This window comes from Sinohyriopsis cumingii, chromosome 1 (assembly GCF_028554795.1).
Source record: "Sinohyriopsis cumingii isolate HCF-2022 chromosome 1, ASM2855479v2, whole genome shotgun sequence".
In the NCBI taxonomy this organism is placed as follows: Eukaryota; Metazoa; Mollusca; class Bivalvia; order Unionida; family Unionidae; genus Sinohyriopsis; species Sinohyriopsis cumingii.
In genome coordinates, this window is record NC_142961.1 from 49,045,786 (window position 1) to 49,072,395 (window position 26,610).

Below are 26,610 nucleotides of genomic sequence, written 5' to 3' on the forward strand. Positions count from 1 at the left end.
AAATCATGTATCCCATCACTCTTTCTTTCTCGGTCTCTCCCAATAGGTAGATACAGGGATTAAAAATAACAGTGCTTCCTTTAGAAGTGTTGATAAAAAACATTGTGATATACCAAAAGACCAATTGACACTTCACGCGCCATTACAAACAACGTTGTTTTGTGCACATTAATGGGTTCCATTCGGAGTAAAACGTTCTCGGTAATGAAGGAAATAGCTTAAATTTTATGTGTGTTATCTCAGTGTTTATGTTTACTGAAAATGGAGACTGAATTATTGCATTTTCTTAAATACTTTTTATTACGAATAGGAATTAACATATTACTGAGCATAGCGAATTTTCTCCCACTGACAGTTTCTCTTATGTAAAGAAACATCACTCGCACCTACCTTCGCAGCAATGACGATGGGTCTGTACTATAGGTATGTCAAACGGTGCTTCTATTGTGACATAAACATTATACATCAAGTTATGTTTTCAACAAATGACTATTGATTCGATACTCTCTAGACCAGAAATAAAATTCCAATTTTCAGCCATTATTATAACCGAAAAATATGAGGAAAACTCAATATTCACCGTTAAATTTGTTTATCCTAAATGAATAAAACACGTTACAAACAGTCTGGTAGAAACAGAAACACCACCTGCTCTCTCTCTCTCTCTCTCTCTCTCTTTCTATATATATATATATATATATATATATATATATATATATATATATATATATATATATATATATATATATATATATATATATATATATATATGTGTGTGTGTGTGTGTGTGTGTGTGTGTGTGTGTTAATCTGTAGACTTAGAGCGAAGAGCTGAAACCATTAAAATGAAGTAACCTATATGGTTCAAAGTTTTTATAATGGTACGTGTTAACCTTTAGCAAGGTCCTGTAGAAAACCATTTAAGAATTTTCAATACCTAAAAGTGTGTGTGTTGGTTGGATGGCTGTTGATCAATCGGCCAGTTAGTTTTACATCCATCGATGCATATCAATCAATCAGTCTATCAGTCCAGATATCAATCTATCAATCTATGTGTACAGAATGTACCCTGTATCTTTAAATACATGACTCATTGTGTAACTGCATAGCTGTTTCATTCAAGAAAAATGAAAAAAGTATCGACCTGATGATGGGGTTTAATACGGTCATATCATATCGTACCTATAATGTAAATAAACAGACTCAGACTAACACCCTATACATTGTATCTACTACTAACCTGTACATATTAACATTTTTCGTGTACTTACATACCATAAAAGCTGGTTATTCACTGGAAGAAAGCAATGGTGTAATTTCTCAAGGCAATTAATCTAAGCTTGAGGTGATCTGTCTTTTCACAAACGATTGTTGTCAATGATTCTGTATGCATTTCAATATCGATTTTACATTATGTCAGCTGATTTCACGTCAGCTGTTTCTTTTTATAGCATTTGGGGGCATTCCTTGTTGATTGTGTTACAGTTTCGTTCACGAAACCTAAACCTAATAAAACTCATGCAAAATGAAAGTAGCTTTACATCAAAGTACTCCATTTTGCACAAATAATATATTTCACTAACTTGAAAATAATAATTACAGTTTCGTTGACTTAGTAGAAGCAGTAATAGTAACAGTAGTAGTTTCAAAAGTAGTAGTAGTTGTTTTTGTCGTTGCAGTAGTAGTATCAGCAGCAGCAATAGTATTAATAGTAGCACAGGCAGCAGCAGTAATAGCAGTAGCAATAGTAGTGGTAGTAATAATAGTAGCAGTAGTATAAATATTTGGAGTATTAGAAAAATTCACAATTATATTGGTAAATTTCTTCCTCGACGTTGTCATTATATTATTTACATACGGAAGCTAAAAATCTATGCAACGCGATTTATTACGCTATAAGCACTGCATGTTTAAGCACATGCTGTACGTCATCTCAAATTTTGAATATAAATAATTGTTATTATTATATTTTGAGTATAGGTATAAATATCTGTCCAAAACCTCCTTGCACTGAAAGGTTACTAATGTTCTGTATTGAGTAAAACTGCTTTAGAGTTATCAAAATTACTTTTGTTATTAACGGTCATTCCTATACAAAAATATATAGAATATTTCAAACATTAGTATGAAATCTCCAGATAAAGATGAAAAAATTCTGCTATTTTGTAAAGTTAAAGTGTTGAGACTCAGTTGATCTATTTTATCAAGGTCAGATTCAGCTAATATGTGGTATCAAATTTTTATTTCACGAGACTAAGATTTTACCAAGAATAAAACTTGTCTGTTTGTAATTCCTATGATTTTCTATTCAAATAGATCTCTCAGCTGCACTACTAGTATAAATAATTAAATAAATACAATTTTTATCTTTGCGCTGAATTTTGAATTGCCCTTAGAGTGATGCACATAGGCAAAACATATACATTTCATAGCAATGTCGACATGGTATGTGTCGGGTCTGAGAAACCGTTATGTCCTGCTGCATTTAAACCAATTTTATGTACTGTTGAAATTCGCGTCATCTAATCGCGAAATTTATTTATTTATTTTAGATTTTTGTTAAAGATATAATCGTACATGAGGAAGTCATGGATCGATTAGTCATCCCACGGACTACCTTACAATTTCCTATTTCCATATAAATGTTATTGTCTATATAAATGTCGAAAGCAGCTAAACTTTGGACTATAAAAAGGGGAAGAAAATAATTATGTTAAAAGGTGAAATGAAACATTCAATAGACGAAAGAAGGCAATATATGTGGAAAAGATATAATTATTTTTGGTGTTATTGCTGTATATATAAACGTAGTAAATATAGTTATGTTTGGAGCAACACATACATTTATACATACATACATACATACATACATACATACATACCATGTAAATAGAATGGTTGCAACATAAAATCTAATACAAAATATATATGCGGTAAGCATTACACTTGGGCATCCTACATTACAAAAATTGACTTTGTAATAAAAGGATTATAAGAAAAGACCCATTACTGTACAACTGCTTTAATAATTCTAACAATGTAATATCCTTGAAAAAGATCGTTCAAACAGCTTAAATATGTAGCATAAATGTGATCTTAACTTTAGAAAATCTGTGCTTCAGAAAACCAATAATAATATGATCCCAATCGCATGCCATCTGAGAGAGAGAGAGAGAGATTCACTTCTATTAAGATCTAGTACAGGGGTCTGCAATATACGGCATGCGTGCCACAATGAGGAAAGTCTAGAGGTTTTGTGTGGCCCGCGAAGGGAAGCCAGAAATATCGATTTTAACAGTGTTATTCTCTTACTGGTGACATGCGCTCGTTCATTTTATTTTTAATCCGGAAGAAACAAAATTGCCCGCTACGTAAAATAGGTTGCCGACTCCTGATTTAGTATGTGGTTCCGACATCACCTCGCTTTGCAAGCTATAATGTTTATGTACTTCCGTTCTAATACAATACATTTAGGTTCGTATGTGTTACATATATTATATGCCTTAACTCTGAGAAATACTACATTCTAATTATTTAGATTCAATTTCAATACGTATCAGTGACTTCCTAAAAGTGATTCATTCAATTAGTAAGTGTGAATTTGTCCTTGTGATGGAAATACCAGTGTAAATCTATAGTACTGGCCGCAAAAGCTAAATGTTTATTGGAACAAAATATTTTAAAAGCTCCACTTAAGCATGAGAGTCAGTGTTTACTTGGAATTTTTAAGACAAAATGGGACCATTTTCATGTTTCTCCCATGACTTCATGCTTTACATTCGTATCGGAATACAAGGCCGGATCAAGTCAAGTGTTGTGGGTAGGTGGGGTGTCCAAAATATAAAAATGGCACCAAATCAAAAGAGTGCAGTGTCTATTTACTCAAATAGTGTATAATAACCAATTAACGAGGGCAAGAATAAAACTATGGTCAAATTTCAAGAGAAAGTAACCGTGCGTTTGTGTCTGTATGATTTTTACGTTTAGCCCAAGGGAGGAGGACACCCTGGAAACACCCGCCCCTCCCCACCCCCACCCGTCTAGCCCTGGAATACACTTTTTTTAAAGGTTATATATTTCTTTTTTAAAAAATATGTCGGTTACCTGTGATTTGTTTCAAGAAATGATTGGCCGTCTGCCAGAAAAGTACGGATACCTTGATTGCTTGAGTTCCTATTTTGCCGAAAAAAACAATGATTTACATCGATATACAGTTAGTGTGTACCGTGATCAGTTTTAACAATAGGCAATCAATACCTGGGCGTTTTAACTAATGTGCATATCGCTCAAAGTTCATAAAATAATTTACATTTTATAATCCTGTGTTTAGTGTAATACGCATGAATACGCACGCAGTTCACCTTAAAGACAGCATGTGCATTTATGTGGTACAGACATTTTGTGTAATTTTTTTATTATCGTATTACCTATCTTGAAAAATCACAATTCTTATAGTTAGGTGTTGACAGATGGATTTACTGAACCGTGAGGAGTACACATTCCATACCTATTCGTGAGACCTCTTTACAAAATGTAGCAATGAATTCAAACAGGTCATACACTGTACAAGGTCTGTACTTATCATATTTCTGTACATCTTTTTCTTAGCCAGGGACTGAAGGATACTCAGTGATTTTGCCAGTCTTTACAAATGTGTTTTTATGTAAGTATAGCATATAGCTGTAAAGAAGTTGTCTTTATCTTGTCTTATAAACAACGGCGTTGCTGACATAACAATGACGCCCAGCTGTTCATTTACATAAATACTTTGAAAGTATAATGTATATGTCCGAAGAACATCCATCGTGATGATGTAAAGGCCCCTGAAGGAATACATTGCTGATATCCTGTTGAATTAAGAGGTGTATGTATGTATGTATGTATGTATGTAACTATGTTTGTAATTATGTTGTATGGATGGATGGATGGATGGAGCTGTATTACTGATATATTTATCCAGTTAGTAACTAAATATAACGACATGGTTTAAGTAATACATGCCACTTTGGTCCTGTCAGTTTACTTCGAATCAGTACATTTTTCTTAATTTGTTTTAATCCATCACAACATAATAATGCATTATACCAATAGCTACTTTGAGCATTTTGGTTATGAATATTTGTTGTGTTTATCACTATCCCTTCATTAGGATTAAGTAAATATCAATGTGGACCTTAAAAACTAAGGTAAAAGTTACTGATTTATTACTTTTCTTATAGGGGTAAGGAGGTAGAACCAAAATAATAATAATAATAATAATAATTCTAGGCCTGAAATAGCTTTCACAAATATTCTTCGTCGTATTTTTAGAACAAAAATGAACTAATTACATCTATTATAATAGTTTTAAATGAGTTATCTTGAAGTAAAAGACATAGTTTCTGGTTCAACATATAATCTCACGCATCACACCTAGAAAATTAAATGGTCTGTCCCATAGCAATATCCTTTTTAATTTCTGGAAAATGATTCTCATAAATTTTTTAAAAGTATTTTGACCTCCTTTTGCATGATTCACAAACGGGTAGGTACATATAAATCGTCAGAGTACCTATATCCCTTAGAAAAATATTATTTACGTAGATCATATAGAATGTATTCCGCCCAGTACGAATACATCACATAGTACGTCAGTGATCCGTATGATAAACTCTTTAGTGGTAACTTGACTTCCTATGGAGTGAATGTGAATGCGGAAGTAAGTTTTATTTTACATGTTTTTTCTAGATTGTCCATCATTCTAGCCATTCTAATGATTATTATATTATGACTTACACATAGAATGATAATGTGTATTAGAGATTGAAATGTTACGCTTAGATCATAGTGTAGAATTATTCATACACGAGTTTCTAAACAGCATGTTGATTCCTTAGTAGCTGTCCAACAATGGCAACCGAAGTTCAGGATGTAAAACTGCCTACATTCTCGACTGCGCTGAGTTAGGAAGAGACTATTGAATAATTCTCATACGTTTTATCGTTGACTAAACTGCAGGGACTTCGGTTTAATTTTTACACAATGAAACCTAGTGCTTACAGAGAATGAAGTTATACTACACTCGGATCAGCTACAACAAGTGTAATTTTCGACATAAGTAAGTGCATCTACTGCCACTTCGTACCCGATTTTAAAAGCGACATTTTGAAAACTTTTCACTCCGAATCGACATATGATGTTTCTGCTGTTTTGACTTCATCTGTTAAAATTTCATTTCGGATGGAGAGACTGGACTTTTAAATTTACCCTGATATGAACCACTATTTTCATCTACTTTTGCTTTCACCTGCTGGATTCTAAGAAATAACAAACTTGAAATACGTTGCAAATTCTTGATATCAAGTAAGAGATTCTCTGATAATAATTTATTATGGTTCTACTAAGTGGCTATTGATTTACTTCAGGAAGAATTTGCCAGAATATTGGTTTAACAGAATCAAGGTGCTTACAATTAAGATTTACGGAACATAAATGTGTAATATATTGATCAATCATTTCCATTAACTCAAATGACTGCACTTCTAAGGGTAAGTATTGTTTTTCGGTCAGTTGTATGTACGTAGTATATGTCTCTTAACAAAAGTAAAATATTTGTATCAGAGTCGGAACACTTATCACTGACGTCATGTTGGAATGACTGTAGAAAGTAACCGTTCAATAAAAACCGACTGAGTTCACGAGTTCGCGCCAGTGTGCATTAATATTGCCCATAATCTGAAGAAGTACAAGCATTTTAATCTTTAATTACTTCCTGGATGTAGCATCACGCACATCAGATGGTATATTCGCCGCCGCTTTTATCGCCACAGTGTTGATATCACTCATGTAACTACTTATTGTTCCGGGTATATCATGGTTTTGGCGAATTGCCCAGACGGACGACAGTGAATTTTATGAATGCCACTTATGAAAGACATACTACTTGCTTATGTCTTAGCGACGGATTATTCACTAAACATTTTACTATTGACTCTGGCCTGAACAATTAATGCATCTTGATATACATTTAAATCTATTATTTAGTACTGGTACAGAAAATTTAATTCACTATATATATATATATATATATATATATATATATATATATATAACAAATTTCATTGTTGTCTCTTGCTTGAACCATTAGGGTGTCAAACTGTATGATTTGTCGCTGCAAATAAAAGTTACTGTTGTGGTTTCATTGTCATTATTGTCTGGATTGTTTATCATTTATTTATAAGTCGCTGTGTCCAAATGACAAACATTGTAGTATGTAATATATAGGTAATTCAGTTAGAAAGTATGGTAGGTAATGAATCTCATCTAATGCAATGGCCTACTATAGAACCAATAACATCTAGGCAGTCTATATTAAAGAACATTTATTTCCAAGTCATTTAAGTATTACATGATTTATTAATTACTTTAATTTATTATATAAAAACTGTGATAATGATAAATAATACAGACATACGGTCGTTTGTCAAATTAGGTAGTGTTGAAGTGTAAATCAGATTAGTAGGTCGTGCTGTTACACCTGTTAGAACATATCTGTGCAGGGTCGTGCAGTTGCATCAAATGACGCCATTTAGTGTCATTATCGAAATTGAAATCAATATTAAAGTCCCCATGATAACAACTTGTTAACAGCTAATGTGTCCTCTTGCCCCATCCAAATTGATCATTACGCGATAAGAGAGGGTTTTAAGGTTGGTAAGCAGGGTAGATGTGAATAGATTTGTTACTGAGTAAAGTTAATTCGAGCGATATTGATTCGGCATTGGATATTTAAAAATCAATTCTTTTCCTATAAATTACGTTGCAAAGGCCAGTTGAATAATCGGTAAATATTTATAGGTTACTGCATTTGTATTGGAAAATATGAACTAGTTTTTTGGATGGAAATACTGCACGATCTTGGGAGTGCAGTAAATCAATCCAACATGCCGATTTCCTATTTTCCCATACAAATGCAGTAGCCTTTTTATTATATGCTCATTTTCTTATTCTTTTCAGATTAATCATTACACAACAACAACATTATTAATGTGCACATAACTCCATCGAGATAAATTTGAACTTAGTCGCACGCTAGACATAACTTTCAAAAGAAAATAGCGTTTTGGTCAACTTAAAAATTGGAATTTGGAGTCAAATTGTGAATGAATGAGCATTGCAACAACTTTCCATTTGATCTAGAATGAATAGATTTTGGTATTTTGGTCGATTCTACGAAATGTCCTGATTATGGACTGGATTTGTCAATTCTACATAAAATATATGGATTGAAGCAGCGAGGGAGAAGCGCGTTGACGTAGATCTGCAAGTGTGTTTTTGTTCTGTAATTGAATGTTTGAAATCATAATGTGGGGAAAAATACGAAGTCTTTCAACTGCAATTGTGAAAAAGAAGCTAAGGAATTTAATGTTTATTTCATTTTGAGTGCAGTAAGGAAGGTGTAATTGCCTTTGGAATATAGTCGAAATTACAGTACAATTTCGAAATGTGTAATCAAGCATAAGAACCCATGACATGGCTAATGAAATTCGGATTTTCAGAACAATGAAAGTACATTTTGAGGATGTCCAGTAACTCAAATGACAGCACTTCAAAGGGTAAGTATTGTTTTTTGATCAGTTGTATGTACGTAGTAAATGTGCCTTAAAAAATTAAATATTTGTATCAGAGTCAGAACTCTTATCATTGGCGTCGTGTTGGAATGACTGTAGAAAGTGCCATTCAATAGAAACCGACTGACTTCACGAGTTCACGCCACTGTACATTAATATCGCCCATAATCTCAAAAAGTACAAGCATTTTAATCTTTAATTACTTCCTGGATGTAGCATCACGCACATCAGATGGTACATACGCCGTCGCATTTATCGCTACAGTGGTGATATCACTCGTGTAACTACTATTTTCGGGTATATAATGGTTTTGGCGAATTGTCCACACGGATGACGGTGAATTTTATGAATGCCACTTATGAAAGACATACTACTTGCTTATGTCTTAGCGACGGATTATTCACTAAACATTTTACGATTGACTCTGGCTTGAACAATTAGCACTAATGCATTTAAGTCTATTATTTAGTACCGGTACAATACATTTAACTGTGTATATATATATAGTATTGTCTCTTGCTTGAACCATTAGGGTGTCAAACTGTATGATTTGTCGCTGCAAATAAAAGTTACTGTTGTGGTTTCATTGTCATTATTGTCTGGATTGTTTATCATTTATTTATAAGTCGCTGTGTCCAAATGACAAACATTGTAGTATGTAATATATAGGTAATTCAGTTAGAAAGTATGGTAGGTAATGAATCTCATCTAATGCAATGGCCTACTATAGAACCAATAACATCTAGGCAGTCTATATTAAAGAACATTTATTTCCAAGTCATTTAAGTATTACATGATTTATTAATTACTTTAATTTATTATATAAAAACTGTGATAGTGATAACTAATACAGACATACGGTCGTTTGTCAAATTAGGTAATGTTGAAGTGTAAATCAGATTAGTAGGTCGTGCTGTTACACCTGTTAGAACATATCTGTGCAGGGTCGTGCAGTTGCATCAAATGACGCCATTTAGTGTCATTATCGAAATTGAAATCAATATTAAAGTCCCCATGATAACAACTTGTTAACAGCTAATGTGTCCTCTTGCCCCATCCAAATTGATCATTACGCGATAATAGAGGGTTTTAAGGTTGGTAAGCAGGGTAGATGTGAATAGATTTGTTACTGAGTAAAGTTAATTCGAGCGATATTGATTTGGCATTGGATATTTAAAAATCAATTCTTTTCCTATAAATTACGTTGCAAAGGTCAGTTGAATGATCGGTAAATATTTATAGGTTACTGCATTTGTATTGGAAAATATGAACTAGTTTTTTGGATGGAAATACTGCACGATCTTGGGAGTGCAGTAAATCCATCCAACATATCGATTTCCTATTTTTCCATACAAATGCAGTAGCCTTTTTATTATATGCTCATTTTCTTATTCTTTTCAGATTAATCATTACACAACAACAACATTATTAATGTGCACATAACTCCACCCAGATAAATTTGAACTTAATCGTACGCTAGACACAACTTTCAAAAGAAAATAGCGTTTTGGTCAACTTAAAAATTGGAATTTGGAATCATATTGTGAATGAATGCACATTGCAACAACTCTTCCATTTGATCTGAAATGAATAGATTTTGGTATTTTGGTCGATTCTACGAAATGTCCTGATTATGGACTGGATTTATCTCTGCCAATTCTACATAAAATATATGGATTGAAGCATAGAGGGAGAGTCGTGTTCACATAGATCTGCAAGTGTGTTTCTATTCTGCGATTGAATGTTTGAAATCATAATGTGGGAAAAAATATGAAGTCTTTCAATTACAATTATCAAAAAACGCTAAGGAATTTAATGTTTATTTCATTTTGAGTGCAGTAAGGAAGGTGTAATTGCCTTTGAAATATAGTCGAAATTACAGTACGATTTCGAAATGTGTAATCAAGCATGAGAACCCATGATATGGCTCATGTAATTCGGATTTTCAGAACTAAGAAAGTACATTTTGAGGAAGTTCAGAATGTAAAACTGTAAGTGTAATTTTGCCAGTCTTATTACCAGTTAAATAAGACAGTTTATGCATCATCACTTGCATGTTATTTGTAGGTACCCAGCAATTTTATGAAATCTGGTGTCTATCCCCCGCCTAAATCCGACACATGTAGCAAAAAAGTTATCGCGGAAAGTAGCAAAGCAGCGGGTATGTGACAGTCCACGAAACATCTGTTTTATTTCATTCAGAAACAAATTTAATCAACCAAAAAGTAAACCGCCTACTACGTGAGTGTACACGATTTGTTTACAAATGAAAAGTGCTGGCGTCTACGTCCATTGTTTGTTGACAATAGAAAGTAGTTCCTTTATGAGTGCAATATGAAGTGCGCACGAGTTCAATATCGTAAACTACTGAACTATTCTGACAAAGTAAAGTTAACGGAGAAAAAATGCGCATATAATAAGTAACAGTACGGCATCATGCCAATGTCCCGGATAGGAATAATGCCAGCTATAACGATTTTGTCTACTATCGGGACCAGTAATTTCTTGGCAAGGGACTTGTATTTGATTTCAAAATGATTTATGTTTAGACCTCTATCACCATCATTTTCCCCTACTTTTGCAATTAAATTTTGTGGTATTTGCTGAGATCAGGTGTGTTCAAATTTGTTTTAAAATGTAATTATAACACCCGAGTATGATCTGTAGATCAGGTGAAATTCCTCTGGTGTTGATTCCTTTTCGGACCGACAGTATTATAATCGGCTCTACGTTGATGGGTGAGAAGCACGACAAAATTAATTTTGATATTTATATGTTCGTAATTTACTTTGCGGTGAATTGATTCGTCACTCTCTGAATTTTTCTGTCTTCCTAGATAGTTGCCGTTTCATGTTTTGATCTTGGAAACTGTGAAGTTGTTTTAGCAAATCGATTACGTTTTGTATTTCTTCAGTAAAGCAGCTGCTTTCTTATTAGTTTCAACTTGACAGCTAATGTTTGTTGTTTGATTTCGTCAAGTTACATTGAGGCCCATTCATCGATGCGTCCTATAAACAGTACTAAACACCTTTATTTACACTGTAACATTTATCTTCTTCTAAGCTAACCACGATCATAAACCAATTGACTCTAGATTTGTTTTTAATCTTTGGGGACAGCCAGTTTCAGCGATTATTATCAGAGAACTAGATCTCTGCTCTAACTGATTATTACTGGATTGTGTTATTCAAGCCATACTCGTACCTCGTTCTTACAAAGAAAGAAATAAACCATTTAAATAAAAAAAATCAAGGGCATGTCTATTAGAACACTTTTATTTTCTATTATGATACAGGTCTTAAAATCATAAACACAGATAATGGAAATGAAGTTCGGAAACGTTCATCCTTGTGGATGTATTTCACTTCTAACTTTTGAAAACAGTCTATCGTAAATACCCTCCGTTCGGCATTCCGTATCGCAGGCGTTAAATATATGCTTAGTATATGTTGCCATTGCAAACACAAACCGACTTGGTGACAACGGAGGCAATATTTCATCACATCAACAATACCTTCAAAGGATTTGTTTTGTATAAATACAATTTATTTAATTTATTTTCCTTTCTGATGTGAGTATCATAAAAAAACATGTATTATATATACTACATGTATACTATATCGTGGACTTTAGTGGGATCATCTTTGATCTTTCACCTTGTTGAAGGATCTGATAGCACGCTTCAGCATTATCTAGGTGCCATATATAGCGCAACCTAACGAACAGAAAATCGTATTATTATGAATCCTATTGCCTTGAGATTTAGCTATTAAAATGCTCTATATTGTGCCGTTAGATCATATCACCATTCTGCAGTTTTAGATAATGCAGCTCTATGTTTTAGAATAGAAAATAGAAGAATAATAAAACAAGTTACAGCACTTACTAAAACTATGGTCTTCTTAAAACATGCCAAGTCTAATCCTTGCATACACGACTGGTAAAATATATATGTATCGTAGATTTCAAACACCGATGCAGCAATTAGTTTTGTTGTATAATCATGGCTGTAAAAAAGTGATCGTAACATATTTGGATTGATTGCATCATCCTCTTTATGTATGCTCAAGTTATGTCTACTTTAAGTCAGTCTCAGTGAATATATTCTATTTATTTCATTTATTTTTATCAACAAAAGAACCCTCCATCTCTCCGCTCAGTCCATCAGTTCTTGTTTTATCTCATCTTAATTTCTAATCATTTGCCATCATCAGTCATTTTCTTATCTTAAACATAACGTTATCATATTATTTTATCTTGCGTATCAATAAATAATGCTAAGTACATGGTGCACAGTATTTACTAAATTTAGTATATATTAGAACCTTGTATGCAATCCAGAACCTACGAATGTTTATATTGAAAATACCGTATATTTGTTGCACTAAACAGTTTTTTTCTGAATGACAATAGATAAATTTTAATACTTTAGATATAAATATTAAAATAAAGAATTACTTGTCAGTTTTCCTGTTGTTTCTCTATTATTACAGATCGCTATGATGTCTAAAGTAAATATCTCTCTCTCTCTCTCTCTCTCTCTCTCTCTCTCTCATAAGGTCAAATATATTTCAGTCGGATATATAATGCTTTGTATAAGGACAGTGTTCTATCCAAAGATTTGGTTTTCCTAGGTAACTAAACAGAATACTGACATTACAAATCTAGCAAATTGTGAATAAATAGCACATAATGAGTTTACAAATGAAACATGCATTCAGTTGTAACACTGTGTTAAGCTGGGCTATCTGTTATTAAAACAATTTCACTGAATATGTAATAATTTTAAATCTGAATTTCACTTGACTGTAATTTTTACTAATTTTAATCCGTACTTCCAGCTGAAATATTATGAATGGAGAAGTTTTAGTTGAACAGTGGTAAATTTGATCTGGCGGCAGCATTTGGGACGGATGAGCTAGAATTCTAATATTTGGATGAGAGATACCAGCAACCACAATTGCATTGTAACATGGACCAAGACTACATGAAAATCGCTGACTACACTACCATTGTCAAGGTGGCCTCAGCCGGTAAAGTGTACTTTTATTCAAAATATTAGGTTTCAACACAACTGGAAGTTTCTAATACTTATGAGCTAATATTTGTACTTCTTCAAAAGTTAAATTTGTTTTCTATGTTTGACTTACACGATGAATATCGTATGGTAAATTATATTTTAATATTACTGTTTTTGTTTTTTCATGTAGGAATATTAACTACTTTTTAAAAATTCTCCCCAATAAAGGTCTGTTTTACATTTTTAAGTTCCGTTAAAGGTCAGTTGACTTGATAGAATATTAATCAGTTGCTGTTTTAGTAATATTCTATTTAGCTATTCCCCTTAAGTCAAATCCGGTTATTAAATATCTCAACCTTCCTATTCAACAGTAAAGCTTGATTCCACGTCCTTATTACCCATCAAATTCAATTAGGCCAGATAAGTTTTAGATTAAGCGATCTTGTCAGTACAAAAAGCTTTATCTTTACATGTGCAGCAAAACAACCTGTATTATCCAGTAAATGATTGCGATTAATTGAATCCTCTTTTGATACCATAGACTGGAAATGATGTATGCAAGTACACAGTTTGTGCATCATCAAATATAGCGTTTCTATTTTCATTCTGTTAAAGATGCCTCTTTTCTTCAAGGCATAGTCTCAGTTTTTAGATCTTAGTCTCAGATATATACATTTTTTGTTGTTTTCTTATAACCTTAGGTTACGTCTCTTCTTAAATTCAGTTATCTAATATGATCTTTACCAACCCGACTATTAGACAATCAATTTTTATGTCATTAACTTTTTTCACATGTTCTAGTGTTGTCTCCTGTATCTTAGTTGGTAATACTAATCCAATGTGTGCATCGAATCTATGCTTTCAGCATATGGTGCATGCTTAGATTGAATTTCCTTCTCATGTTTTCTCTTTCTCTTCTTCGTCTTCATGGGAAAACTGTGATCTCTATTACATGCATGCTTCAACATGCGCCTTGTAATCGTAGTCTGTGTTGTATTCATAATTTCTAAAGCTGTGTATGTTTATCTATAGTCTGTGTGTAATGCATTCTGGTTTATGAACTTAATTTTTAAGATTTCAATTATTCTTGAACAGCCCTTACGTTGGACCCAAACGATAAAAAAGCATTATTAAGAAGATGTCTTGCTTTTGAGAAACTGGGTCTGCTAGAAAGAGCTTTGAAAGATGCATCAGGACTGAATACAGACAACGCATTGACAAATATAATCGTAACAAGACTTAAGAGCTCTAAGGAAAAGCGAACAGTGCGTATCTTCAATATTAAATAAGAAAATAATCTTATATTCATATTTTCTTTAAAAATTGCTTATCTGTTAGTGTTTGTAGCTTAAAGATTTCTCAAACTACCATTCTATTTTATATGGATAACAAAACATGTTGACTGTGTGTTTGTACCAAAATTTGTTGTAAAGTTGCATGCATTTTCAACCAGTACTTTTATAAAATGACTACGCTCTATCATTTCCTTAATTTGGTTTCATCTGCATATATTATCTCAATTATACTGGGTTCATGCATGTCGTGTCAAAGTGCGTTTTTCTTATTCATAAAGGTCAGAGAGTTTTCATTTTACTCGAACAAGTCCAATTTTCCGCATTGCCAATTAATAACATTAAATGATCGATGAGAAAATTGTATTATCAAGTTTTGTTGCATTTTGTTGCCTTATAATCTAAGGAATGTAAGCTCCTGCTCATTCTACGTTTTGTCATTATTCTCTGATCTCTGGTTTACATTGTTCATGCCAAATTATTTAGTAAATCAGTTATGAGGTAGTTATTATCTTACACAGAGCTTGACTTAATGATGCTATATTTTCTTCGTTTAAGCAACATGATTACCACGTCTTAAGACATAAAGGAAAGGTTTTCTACGGAGCAGAGCAATATGACCTGGCTCTGGAAGCGTACAGCGAAACAATTGGTCTCCAAGAACTGGACTGTGGCAAACGGGCAATATTGCATGGTAACATGGCTCAGTGTTACTTGAAGGAACGTGACTACATGGCAGCAGTGGAGGAAGCTACATCTGGTATACTATATCTTGATGCTTGTGTATTTCATTTTTGTAAATATATTCAATTGCAACTCCAGTTATATATTATCGTCCACCCAATGAAAATATTACAACAAATGTTGAGCACATCTCTACATATGTTCCTCGATCTACTTCCTGTTCAAATAGTTAACAACTTATGAGGTTTCATGTGCAAACAGATTATTATTCTTTACAAAGGAACAGTTACTGAACTATAACATCATGGGGTACATTTCTACCTTTGGACAAACGAGTAACAAGATTTATTGGTTACCCAAATATGTGTGCACGATATATCGCGCTCATTGCTCACGAAATACCAAAGTTGTTCTATTTCAATAGTTTTAGTCTTTACATTTCATATTCAAATGAGTTTAATTAAATTTTTGTTAATAGCATCTTAAGCTTACACACATCTTGAAAGAAACATTCAATAAACGATATTGTAATGCGTGACATTTCGTTTGGAAACAAGAGATTGCAAATGTCAGCTGTGATTGATTTACTTTCTCTGGCGGGTGGTGGTAGGGAAGTGGTGGTAATCACGATGATGATGGTTGCGATATCTGATATCTTTGTTTTCAATGTTAAACACATTCTACATCTAGCCTTGAGTTTGATGCCGGACTTCAAAAAGGCGTTGTACAGAAGATGTTTAGCTTATGAAAGATTGGGTTTGTTGGATAAAGCTCTAGCGGATGCATCAAGACTGGATCCGGACAGTGCATCAACAAAGGAAGTTATCTCACGACTAAAAGTGCTGATTACAGAGTCTGCAGTACGTATCAATGTAGTAACATATATTGATTTAGAGTTGTATCACATGTTTATGCTGATTCTGATGGATGATACAAAAAGAATCTTTAATTTTGCATGTCTTCTGTTGTGCTTTTATCAGACTTTATTATCGGCTTGTATATAATAATTCTTCTTGTTTTCATAATATTTTGGCGTTTGCTTCCAACGCAGATTAACTGCAATAAATAAAAAATTATTCTTTCGAATTGTATGCTTTCCCGCTGTCTTCACTATTAAGATCAATGTGGACGCCATATCCATGGTGCAGAAGTTCTGCTGGATGTGAAGTTTTCATAATTGTCCAAAACCAAACATTTATTCATGTATCCGCAGAGTACAGTTTTAGCCTTCAAAATTAGTTTCTATAAAACTGCACCGCTAAAACATGTATGTAAATAAACATAGTTTCGCTAATGTATCGCATTATTATAAGTAAGCATAGTTGTGCTAATGTATAGTGTTATTATACAATACTCAGATTTTCGTCAAGACTTAGCTAAAGTTTCAACTTCAAATGTGCAATTAACCGTTTGCAATAAATCTGAACATAGGACGATTCACTCTGAAATTAAGATGTCTTGAAACAGGACGTATAACATATTTTACACAAATATTTCATATTTTCTAAGTATGTAAATTTAGTATAGGCTTTATTTAAGGTACTTTTTTCCACGAAAGAAATCGATAGCATAGTTGCTTGTGTTGCGTCCATTTAAAACGAATCATGTCTCATATAATTAAAATGATTATATCTTTGGCGGAGTTTACTCATTTGTTAATCTAATTGAAGTCTTCCTTCATTGTTCATGTGCCTACATTTTGGGATTATCTTATCTATTTGAGTAAGACCTCTTAAGTGATCTGAGGCTTTTGCTGTTTGATGTATGACTTCATGGATCATAATCAACCCAATAAACGTACAATGCACTGCGATATCAACCCAGAGACAGTATCATCGACCTTGCTGTCACTTTTACCTTTTCACTAATTACAGTTGTTAGCTTATAGCGTGGTGTCGCCGTTTATACAACACCATAAGTATCTGAACGTATGGAGATCGTGACCATGGAAATTATGTTATTGATGCTTATATCGGCCCAGCACAGCAAATTAACGGCATAGGCTCAATATTGACTTTGATAACAAAACCAGGACCAGTTTAACATAAGAAGATACTGGTTCCAGAAGCTGTGTGACCCCTGAAAGCTCAGTTTGGTAGGTTTCTAACCCGGGCCGCAGCGTTTGCAGTCACATTTTGAACAAAAATAGTTTTCTGTTAAACAAATAAAAAACAAAGCACTAAACTAATTCCAGACACCATTTCCTGGTTGCTACATGTAATGCAAATTCAGACAGTTTTCAACGCTCTCAAGCTGTTATTATTGGAAGAGAGTCTATGGCAATCGTCAAACAATAGTCAACATTTTGTGATTACAACGAATAGGTCTGGACATTATACATTTACGACATTCCCTATGTTCTCAAGCTCCACATTTTCAACACAAAACTATCAATTATAATTTGTAGTTTCAGCTAAAAGTATTTCAGTATCCTGTAGTATCATTTAATTTAGTGGGTCTCAATTTTCCTATTTTGTAAAAACTATTTTCATTGGTACTTAATTTGGTGGCTTTGCCTGTGAAATCTTGTATATGTATAGGCATCTAATATCGTGGATTAACTCCTACAGATACCCAAAACAGAGAATGCAAAAGAACAATTGGTTTCAATCAGAGTTGTTTGATTCCATCCTTAATAGATACTTCATTAGGTAGATGAGGTCTTGAAATTGCTTGATGTATTCAGTACAGACAAGATCTTTCGTAAATTAGGCCTATTCATTATGCACTCAGTGCAGTACATCGTGTTGATTGAATGGTGCTCCAAGATTTGCAGATGAAGTCAAATACTCTTTTGTTTAAAGAACTCACAATATCCTGCGCCTTTGATAAATAGAGAATAGAAACTCAGTGAACAGGCGAAAAATGTCAAACATGTCTAAAATATCCTATTACCTTTACTAATGAATAAAGTTCTAATTAAATTCCTGTTGTGTTCGACATAAGATCCAACGATGAAGGAATTGACTTGTATGTAGCGGCCTGTGACATGGTGATGTGACAACAGTATTTGAATGAATCTCAAAAAAATATAATTCAGTTGTCTCTGTCCAAGAATATTATTGAGTGCATTTTATTTTCAAAGAATAATAATTTGAATAATAAATAGAATACTGAACACAACAATAAGACTGACTCTGCATACAAATATTAAAGTGGAATGAATAACTTTATATAAAAATAAGCTTAGAGAACCCTCTACTTAACCTAAATTACAATTAGCATTTGCTGGGAATACTGTGACTTAATGGAGTGTTTCATTCTAACACAATCTGTTACTAAAATTATAAATATAGAATGTATAAAACATCAGGGGGGTTATGTATTTTTATGGGGGAATTCCAATGGCCATGACTAAAACCCTAATAAAAATGTTTACTTCTGTTGATAATGATCCTAATATTTAATCCACACTCCTTTAAAAGTATGAGTTATGTATTGCAAGTTTACCAAAAAACACACATCATCAGTGTCTCTCTTGATTTGGACAAGGTCAGGAACAAAACACAATTACCCATATCTTATCATGAATGTAAAAAATAACTAACAATCAATGCAAATTAAATATACATAACATGTGGCAGTGGCATAGTGGTTAGAGCATCCGCCTCGGATGCGGGAGGTTTCGGGTTCGAACTCCGGCCGAGTCATAACAAAGATTCATAAAAAGTGTACTAACAGCTGCCTCGCTAGGCGCTTAGCATTAAGATGTTAATGTTAGGACTAGTCGGCCTGGTGTCAGGATACTGTGAATGGGTGGGACATTATGCCCCAATGCTAGACATCACTATAAACTGCCACACTGCAGACATCGTAGCGATATGACTGAAACATTGTTAAAGCTGTGTTAAAAATCCAAATCACACGCAGACACACATGTTGCAGTGACTATACGTTTGTATCAACGACATATGTTGATTGTGTTCGTTTGGGAAGGAATTCAAAATGCCCATAACGTATCATAATTATACACATATATTGAAACAATAGGATTTACCAAAACAAAGATGCCACATGCATTATCCTACTCAGTAAATGTCATTTATTTTCCTAGTAGAACAAATGCATAGCTCTTGTAATTTAATTCAGTAGCGTGATAGCTATATTCCTTACGAAAATGAAATCCCATTTCCAAACTTTCAGGTGAAAAACTACAGCGCTCTGAGAGAAAACGGAAATGCCCTATACGCAAAAGGTCAGTATGATCAGGCGCTAGACGCATACAGGGAAGCCATGAGACTCCAAGACCTGGACGATGAGAAGCTGGGTGTATTGCATAATAACATGGCTCAGTGTTATTTAAAGAAACGTGACTACGAGGCAGTGACTGAGGAAGCCACATCTGGTACAATCTTTTGACACTTAACTACTCAGTATATTTCTGTAATTTCGATAATACCTGAATTATTGATTTTTTTTCGTACATTAATTGCATTGAAAGCAAATTATCTTAAAACTTTGTCGTAGTCATAATTAAGAAACATCTTGTTGCATCAATATTTATTGAAAATGATCAATCAGACCTTCGAACTATTATGTATTGTTGCTGTTAGCTGTTAATGATGATGAAGATGATGATGATGATGGTGATGATGATGATGCTGATGATTTTAATGATGATGATTATAGTGATGATGATGTTAATAATAAGGTCACGTGTTCCTTTCATTGTTCATTGTAAATAGCACTGATATTGAAGCCAGACGATCAAAAGGCATTGTACAGGAGATGTTTAGCTTATGAGAACCTGGGTCTGCTTGACAAGGCTTTAGAAGATGCAGCACGCCTTGATCCAGGCAATGGATCTACAAATGAAATTATGTCACGTCTCATCGGGTTAACTGCAAACCGGACAGTAAGTACCATTGTATAGCTCTTTTAATAAATCATTAAAATCATCTGGTCAATCAAAGAAAAAGATTGTGTTTTATTTTTGCGTTAGCATTCGCAGATTATTTTAGTTATATCAAATCGGGCTATCCGGAAGTGATTATTATAACAATCATGAACAATAAATATCACATAATTTTAAGCTTATAAAATCGTTGTCAGTGTACTATGAGTGTACGGTTTCTTGATGTGGTATAAAATATTTCCAACCATTAATTGAAGCATGTCTGACACTCCTGAGAGTTTATGAAAGGTTGTCTTTTCGTGTATCATACCTCTTTCCAATTTTGGGTAAATATAATTCTATTGGCGCTCTTTTTCATGCTTCTTTCTAATAAATTGTAAAACTTATGCACAGAAAATTTAAATTCTTGTAACTTAACTTAAACTTTGCTATGTTCTCTAGTTTAGCCTATTCAATACATTTAAACTGCAGAATTATAACACCCTGAGAGAGAAGGGAAAAGCCTTGTATGATGTAGGCCAATATAACCTAGCAATGGAAGCGTACAATGAAGCATTGGGTCTCCAAGGCCTGGGTGGTGACAAGCAGGGAGTATTGCATAGTAACATTGCTCAGTGTTACTTGAAGCTACATGACTACAAGGCAGCGGTAGAAGAATCTACAGCTGGTAAATTAGCCTCTGACGCTTATCAACTTATTAGTAATTTTACTGCCAACTATTCATTCAACTGAAAATAAAATAAAGGCATAGGCATAATGATGTGGCTTCTTACATAATATGGCATTTTGTGAGTATGTGTCGAACATTGCTTATTATTATTTGATTATTTATGTTACGCTATTTATGTTGCTACTGATGACAATGCTTATAACATCTGCTGATGGCAACGACGATGACGACGATGATAATGGTTTTATGACTAGTTTGATGATGATGATTGTAATGATGATGAAAATCATAAGTATGACATACTTTTGTGTTAATATATAGCATTGAAGGTAATGCCGGACGACCAGAAGGCGTTGTACAGGAGATGTTTAGCTCAGGAGAAATTGGGTCTGCTAGACATGGCTCTAAAGGATGCATCAGGACTGGATCCAGACAGTGAATTAACAAAAGAAATTCGTTCACGTCTCAATAAACAAATTGAAGACCGGGCAGTACGTATCACTCATATACAAAACCAATTACAAAATTCCTCACTTAAATCTCATCATCTAGAGAAGGAATGTTTGTTTTGTTGTCCTATTTTTGTAAAACAGAAAATAACTACTATCTTATTTTCCTTTTTAAACACCTTGCACTCGATATATTACGATTTCATCCAGAATAAATGGTTATCAATGTGACCATGAATGCAACATTCCATTATGAGAATATTTCCATCAATTAATTAAAACGTGTCTACTTTCCGGATTTTGTTAATCTTGGTCTTTTGATTTAGCACGATTTTCCAACCTTATATAACTGTTATTCCGTTGATGATGTTTTTCATGCTCTTCTACTTAAAATTGTATAACGTGAATGAAAAGAAAAGAAAATTCAGGCTCTAAGGCATTTAAGTCAACATTAGTGATGTGTTTCAGTTCCATATATGAATAAAACGAATACGCTATTTTCATTAATTTATTTCCATATGCCGTATTTTACTTATTATTGTATCGTTTCGCTTTTTTTTCTCCTATTCGATTGTCTAATTTGCCATATCAAGAAAACTAGATCAAGATTTACAACAAGAGTGCATTGGACGTATGTCTTTTCAAATCGTTTGTTTCATTCACTTAGAACATTAAGGAAACTCGTTTTTGAGGCAACTTTATTCAGATTGGCATTCATCAACAGTCAATGACAACAAACGTCTAAATGACAACACCTGAGAGAGGTGATACGATAAACGGTCACGGATACAACGAAACAACGTCTAGACGTTTCTAAACTTTCATCCAGCTCAGAACTGGGTGAAGGCTGCATACCCACAGGTCCACTTGATTGCTAGTTTCGGTAAAAGTTCTGGCAATGAAATTTATTATTCCAGCCTGCATAACAGGTATATCGGCTTTCGAACCCAACTAATCGACCAAGCTACATCCAGTACCGACTCAGCAGGGTGCTCTTGTTACTTGACGTATGGCTGAATTGATCATACTCATTTTAGCAAAGGTTCAACCTATTCGGACACCAAATCAGAAATCAGTGTTATTACCGATCTTCCACTTTTACCTCTTTATTACTCAGAATCATTAGCATGGAGAATGTCATCGCCGTTTATACAAGACCAGATTTTGCTATGCATATGAAGACCTTGGCTATAGAAGCTATAATTCTAGTGTTCATATTGCCGCAGCTCAGCAGGCTACTGGCATTGGTCTCAACACAAACTTTGATAAGAAGATCATAACCAATTTAACATATGAAAAATCTAGTCCAATAATCGGTGTGAGAAAAACAAATATAATACTTGCCCGCCCAGTCGATGCCGTTTCCAAGAGCTGATTGAGGAGTAACAGCATCCGTAAAAAAAAAAATAAACCAGCGCCATAACGTGTTTGCTTGTCTATACACGGACATGTTTTCCGCCTATACGTTTCTGCAAAGACATACTAGTTCAAAAAGTTTTCAGTGCTCTCCAGCTGTTATTCAAAGAGTGGTCAATGACAATCAGATAAAATTTATATCATCCACTATTGAACATCTCTAGATACAAATTACTAAGTCTAGATGTTATACACTTAAGATATTACATTTGTGATCAAACGGCTACTACATTACTAAGGTTCTTCTGCAAAGAAATCATCTAACAGTTCAGAGTTCTGATAGCAGGACACATTTTGAACTCCAACATTCTCCAAAGACAATTAGAGGCAGCATCAATTAGTTTTGACAGCAATCATCTAGTATAAAACCATAACCAAAGTTACATTCGAATGAGAGGCATTTAGTAGCTCATTCATCCGTTGTTCTGATTTGATTTCAAATAATTTGGTAAATCATAACTTTCTTCATTCATTCCAAACGTTTGTTCATTTATGTATGGAATTTAAAATAAAGGTCAATATGTTTTATTTTCATAAAAAATAAAAGTAATTAAATTTAAACTCAATTATGAAAAATTATTTCATTAGCTTACACCGCTCATGGGACTGTGTGATTTATCCATTGCAGTAATGGCATTTCTTCAATTGGCCCGATTTGGTATGCTCCATTTGTAGGCTGCTCTAGTATTTGCAACCTGAATTAAAGATTATATTGGCTCTAATAAGGTCTATAAAAATCAGGAAATGGCTCTAAAATGTAATTACAGCTTGAAAGTCGGACTAAGTAAAATGAAAGATTTGAGCAGCCATTACCACAGTGTCATCATACTTATACGTTTTCCCAGATATAAATGCATTTTAGAATGCCTTATATGCGATGTCAACAATTAACTTCTATTAAATTGTCTCACAAAGGTGAGTCTTGAAACTTCTAGACGTTTCGTTCAAGCTTTACAATTTCTGCAATGGTATTGACATCCATTTGGAATCCCAATCCGGCACATTCTAGAAAAGGTAACCGTGTGAACACATTCTATATTACAGAATAATATATTTACACAAGATATGTTCCATCTGTATTATCAACCATTAATAGATATGGCTCAACAATACTTCGTTACCGTGTCCTCAGTTCCCGTTTGCTGCTTTCCTCACTAGACGAGCTGCTCTGCATTGGAGTATCCCCAATCAAGGATATCTTCTTTCTTCCACTCCGTAACTTCTGCAGACGATCAGACTGGCTAATATCGAGATTGCCTTGATACGTCTGATTTGATGGGATAGACTTTCATCAGTATTCTCCCTGATATGTCGATGAACATTCATGAGGAGGTGTCCACGATCCATCACCTTCCATAAAAGCCCAAGACCCAGATGTCTTGTCCCAATAAACACGATTTCAATTTTCAATCTTAAAACCTGACCTCATTCTGGATAAATTGCAAAGGGCAACTGTTTAAAGCAACCATCTTGAGTTTAAAACTGAGGAAAGAGTCCTACAGTTTTAAAGGCCTGCCATACAAATTGGAGAACCTGCAAACACTGATGTAAAAGGAGGTGATAGCCATCTTTATATTTCTGGATAATCCTTGTTTTTCCGACCCAGCACTATGCCTTGATTTTATACTTGTCACATCTTCATATACTATTTTTTCGACCGCCAACCACGACCTTAATCATAGCAAAGGGTTCCAAGTCATTTCATTGTTTTGTCAAAATAGTATGATAATTGGAAGAGGTGAAACATCTTTTGTACGTTAAGCATCATCTTGACTTATTCTCCTGACTTATTGAAAGAAGTCAATTTTTCGAAGTGGTTGTAAATTTGTATGAACTGGAAGGGCCGGATTTTGCGATCTAGTTGAGAAAGCTAATAAATTAAGATAATTATATACAGATATTGAACTAATAGGTTATATCCTAAAGGGATAATGTCTACATTTTCCTGTACTGTAGATTTAAATCATCGTTTTCGTGGAACAAATGTGTACCTGGTTTAATTTAAAGCAGGAGTGCGATGATTATTCTTTTCCCAAATAAAATAATGTTTTCAATCCTTCAGGTTATAAACTACAACACTCTAAGAGAGAAGGGAAATGCCCTTTACGTGAAGGGTCAATATTACCAGGCACTTGACGCATACAAGAAAGCCACGAGACTCCAAGACCTGGACGATGAGAAGCTGGGTGTATTGCATAATAACATGGCTCAGTGTTATTTAAAGAATTGTGACTACGAGGCAGTGATTGAGGAATCCACGTCTGGTAATATCTTTAGAATCTTAACTATTCAGTCTATTTCTGTACTTTCCATCCACCACCAAATTATTGAATATAATCAATCTACATTGATAGGACTTATTACGAAACATTATTAGAAAGTGTCGGAGTCATATTTTACAAATAACTTGTTGCCTCGATATTTCTTGATAATTTATTGAAAATGATCAGTCACACAATGGAACTATTATGTATTGCTGCTTGTGGATGATGATGGATAATGAGTTTAATGCTGCTGCTGATGATGATGATGATTATAGGGATGACGTATTTGTTGCTTGAATATTCAATCAATTAGGAAATTAATAATCATTGAAAATGCGTAGCATTGCAACTGATGCCAGACGATCAAAAGGCCTTGTACAGGAGATGTTTAGCTTATGAGCAATTAGGTCTGCTAGACAAAGCTTTAGAAGATGCAGCACGACTGGATCCAGAGAGTGTATCTACAAAGGAACTTCTGTCACGTCTCAACGGGTTAACTGCAGACCACAGAGTGAGTATCACTTGTAAAATAATTGAAAAAGCATTAAAAACATATTATATGCGGAATCGAGCTTTTTCATAAAAAGGAAAAACAAACTACTACTTTATTTTCGCTTGAACGTTCGCAGAAGTTTTGTTAAAGGAAATCAGGCTTTCTGGGCAAATGTTTAGAACACTTCTAAAGCATTAATACTGCATCATTTAAAGCTTATACAATAGTAATCAGTGTGACTCTGAATTTACAATTCTTATGATGGTATCAAATATCTCGAGCTATTAATTAAGCATTACCCGGAATTTGTGAACGATTGTATTTTCATGCATCATACATCTTTCCAGATTTCTTTAACTAATATTGTTTGACGCCATTCTTTTTCAAGCTTCTTTCCGCAAAGTTTATAACCTAAATGAATAGAAAACTTAAGTTCCTGACATTTGACTCAAAATTGGTGATGTTCTCCAGTTAAATCTATTCAATATATTTGAGCAGCGTGATTACAACACACTAAGAGACAATGGAAAAGCCTGGTATGACGCAGGCAAATATAACCTAGCACTGAAAGAGTACAATGAAGCCTTGGGTCTCAATGATCTTGACGGTGACAAAAAGGGAGTATTGCATAGTAACATCGCTCAATGTTACTTGAAGCTACGTGACTTCGAGGCAGCGGTGGAGGAAGCCACAACTGGTATAATATATTCTGACGTTCATCAACTACATATAGTTTGTAATTGTCTTAGAACTTGGCTATAAGCAATTTATTCAACTGAATCAAAAGTATAAACATCATATATTACGGCTTATTACATCCTGTGGTATTTTATTAGTATATGTAAGTGGAACTGATCGT

At 33.8% G+C, this 26,610-nt stretch overlaps 2 protein-coding genes across 4 annotated transcripts in view; one reads left to right on the top strand and one right to left on the bottom strand.

Annotated features, from left to right (window-relative positions):
* Positions 1-1,388, bottom strand: part of LOC149806835 (3'-5' exoribonuclease HELZ2-like) — a 43,692-nt gene extending 42,304 nt beyond the window's left edge. The window contains exon 1 of the mRNA XM_089958284.1: positions 1,275-1,388. The gene's annotated coding sequence lies outside the window, so the exon portion shown is untranslated. The remainder of the gene's footprint in view (positions 1-1,274) is intronic.
* Positions 1,389-5,633: 4,245 nt separating this feature from the next.
* The window catches only part of LOC149806836 (3'-5' exoribonuclease HELZ2-like), a 57,025-nt gene continuing 36,048 nt past the window's right edge, over positions 5,634-26,610 (top strand). For 2 of the 3 annotated variants that reach the window (XM_089958293.1, XM_089958304.1), the window contains exons 1-13: positions 5,634-5,697; positions 13,102-13,119; positions 13,450-13,641; positions 14,724-14,893; positions 15,479-15,680; positions 16,295-16,464; positions 19,748-19,949; positions 20,290-20,459; positions 20,931-21,126; positions 21,451-21,620; positions 25,057-25,258; positions 25,600-25,769; positions 26,250-26,448. In XM_089958293.1, coding sequence (XP_089814419.1) covers positions 13,581-13,641; positions 14,724-14,893; positions 15,479-15,680; positions 16,295-16,464; positions 19,748-19,949; positions 20,290-20,459; positions 20,931-21,126; positions 21,451-21,620; positions 25,057-25,258; positions 25,600-25,769; positions 26,250-26,448 — 1,912 coding nt within the window. In that variant the 5' untranslated portion in view covers positions 5,634-5,697; positions 13,102-13,119; positions 13,450-13,580. Of the gene's footprint in view, positions 5,698-8,005; positions 8,594-13,101; positions 13,120-13,449; positions 13,642-14,723; positions 14,894-15,478; positions 15,681-16,294; positions 16,465-19,747; positions 19,950-20,289; positions 20,460-20,930; positions 21,127-21,450; positions 21,621-25,056; positions 25,259-25,599; positions 25,770-26,249; positions 26,449-26,610 lie in introns of those variants that run through there. The other variant, XM_089958299.1, reaches the window with a different exon arrangement.